The 2,974-nt window shown below is 35.9% G+C and overlaps 1 protein-coding gene across 1 annotated transcript in view; it reads left to right on the forward strand.

Annotated features, from left to right (window-relative positions):
* Positions 1-612: 612 nt before the first annotated feature.
* LOC106882369 (COP9 signalosome complex subunit 3) overlaps positions 613-2,974 on the forward strand; it is a 43,093-nt gene continuing 40,731 nt past the window's right edge. The window contains exon 1 of the mRNA XM_052969754.1: positions 613-718. Coding sequence (XP_052825714.1) covers positions 664-718 — 55 coding nt within the window. The 5' untranslated portion in view covers positions 613-663. The remainder of the gene's footprint in view (positions 719-2,974) is intronic.

The following is a 2,974-nucleotide window of genomic DNA, read 5'->3' on the forward strand; positions in this document are numbered from 1 at the left end:
CTACATGCTCGAAATGTACATACATCAAGGTATATTTGTAGAAAATTTCACGAAAAAATATTAATTTTCCTGAAAGTTAAGAAGAATTTAAGTGGACTCTTGGAATTTCCGAAAATTGTCCCCCACCCCCATTCCAAAACACTTTCACCGGAAATTTGTATATTCGGATTCTACATAGTAAATACTATATGCATAGAAAATTTCATTAAAAAATATTCATTTTTCTGAAAGTTATGACCTCCCAAAGTCTGGGGTGTAAAACCCTGTAGTTATGCCTCCCATTTCGCATAAAATCAAATAATTATTCCAGTAAATCACCACTGCAAGTAGTTATCTATCAGCAGAAAAGTAAAATAAAAAAATCTACATCGATAAGACTTGAACCCAAAATCTTGCAGTTCTCCGTTCTCGATCTTGCAGCTGAGCTAACATCTAATATTAATAACGGAGATTCTTCTCATTAATTGTTAGAATTGTATTTAAAATTATGAAATAGCCAGAATGCGCCTTCATATTTAAATATAGTCACTGGATTAACGCAATCTTTGCTTTGAATGCAAAATAAATATTTTTTGAGTGTTTGTTATGTGACCCGGTCAGGTGAGACCGAGCCCGGACCGGATATAGAGTTGCTATTTTCCTAAGCGACCTGTCAGCTACAAGATGGCGGCATCGTTGGAGCAGTATGTGACGACCGTAACTCATCTATCAGAGCAAGGTGAGAATTTCAACGTCGTTGTCTTTTCTTTTATTTACAAACTAAAGAGACATCAGTTTCATTCGAACAAATCCCCATGACTGTCATTTTCTATATAAATGCGATTTATAAACCAGCTGAGCGACGAAAGCCTCAATTTCACTCACTTCACTGTGCTTTATTATATACAAAACGATGTGGATTTTTTTTTTTTGTATTACCAGCTTCACGGAATAGACGAGAAAGACAAAGGGTTAGGTAGGAAGACACCGGGAGATCTAAATGTAGATAAATAAATAGATAGATAAGACTATAGATAAATAGATACAAGATATATGCTTTAGATTTATGCATATGGACACACAACATGAAATAAATACGATATAAGGGTTGATAGGTAATATATTGAGTCATACAAATAAATATACAACAACAATAACGATGATGATAATGATAATTATATAAATATAATATGCAGATGAATTGATAAATACTGAAGGAGCAGACAAGCTAAATTGATAAATCTATTGACGCTCTCTCTCTCTCTCTCACACACCCGTAATAAGTTATGGGAAAATCAAACTGAGATAGATAAATAAATATCGTAAAAATAGAAATATATATATATATAATAAAAATAAGCCTGCATGTATACCTTTGTTAGTCTGGCTACTGACCATCTACTGTCCCTATTGGAATTTTTTCTGCTTTAATTAGGCTTACTAACGCCTATATTGTCGAATGCCCCGGAGTAGTTTCAATTTGCGATCGAGTTCCACTTGAATCCAAGCGAAAGGCACGTAGATTACAAACTCCTCTCTTATTCTCTCTCCACCAAAATTCTGACATTTGTGTCTCTCTAACCCTTCTCTTTGCCAACCGATTTAGTTACACCTTCTCCTGTTTCTAAGTTCTGATGTCGTTTTATAACTGCAGTATTTTTCGTCCTTTTGATATTTTCTCATCCTTTCTTTTTAATTCCCACTTTGCATCTTCCACCTATGTCTCTTATTTGTTTTCATTGAGTCACTGCTTAAGCTTTTCTCCTCGATTTCGATTCTTTATTGTTCAAAATTAAAATTTACTTTGTCGAATTACTCATAACTTTTATATCATATAATGTAATATGATTTTATATATATATATATATATAGTGTGTGTGTGTGTGTGTAAATTATTCCTGTTATTATTAGGGAGGGGTGGGTGCTAACTTAAAATGACTCTGGTATATGATTTGCTGCTACTTATTGTGTTGATATCCCCGAAGGACATCGCCGAAATCTGAACTCAATATAACGATGACCTGCAAGTCTGGTGCTCTACCGTTTTTCTCTCTTCACCACTCAAATCATGTACATTTGTATTATATTTCTTACTGGTTTCGGTCTTTGAATTGCAACCGTTCTGGGAGGACACTGCTTTCATGAATTTTACTCGTGTTTATCGATCCTAGTTATTTTGTGTTGTACACATCCCATTGAAATCTTTTTGTCGAATGACTAAGTCCACCTTGGCATAAAGGGATGTAATTCGAATATCACATCTTTTTTGTTTGACTCGCCGGTTTATTAAAGCAATTCCTCTTATACACATGCACATGATGAGCTTCCGCACAGTTTCCATCCACCAGATTTCACTTGGAAGGAAAAAAACTGGAACGATGTAGAGAAAGGTATCACTTTATTCATGTTGGAGATGATCTCCCAAGTGCCGGTGGCGCAATAAATTGCACATATGCCATTGCCCTTCTTGAGAAAGCAGTTAGTATTGTGGAATAGTGTCCAGCTATAAAAAAACTCTCAAAAAAGGTTGTATGTGAACCGTGCAAGCAGTAATACATACAAGCCCCAAATGGGGGACGAGAACCATCGATCAGTTGGAAGAGTATTTTTTAGTCTTGTAAGCCTTTTGGCTGTGTGGTAAGTAACTTGCTTACCAACCACATGGTTCCAGGTTCAGTCCCACTGCGTGGCACCTTGGGCAAGTGTCTCCTACTATAGCCTCGGGCCGACCAAAGCCTTGTGAGTGGATTTGGTAGACAGAAACTGAAAGAAGCCCGTCGTATATATGTATATGTATATATATATATATAGAAAAGGAGTAGGTAGTAACTCTATAAGATGTACCCGGTGCAAGCTATGGACACATAAGAGGTGCAGCAATATCAAAGGCAGATTAACTACGAAGTTAGTTTTTGTATGTGGCAGATGTTCAGGTGCAATAAACACTGTAAACAAACAGGAAACAACTTCTATCTCATTCCAGGGAGAAAACCTA

This window comes from Octopus bimaculoides, chromosome 7 (assembly GCF_001194135.2).
Source record: "Octopus bimaculoides isolate UCB-OBI-ISO-001 chromosome 7, ASM119413v2, whole genome shotgun sequence".
NCBI lineage: Eukaryota > Metazoa > Mollusca > Cephalopoda > Octopoda > Octopodidae > Octopus > Octopus bimaculoides.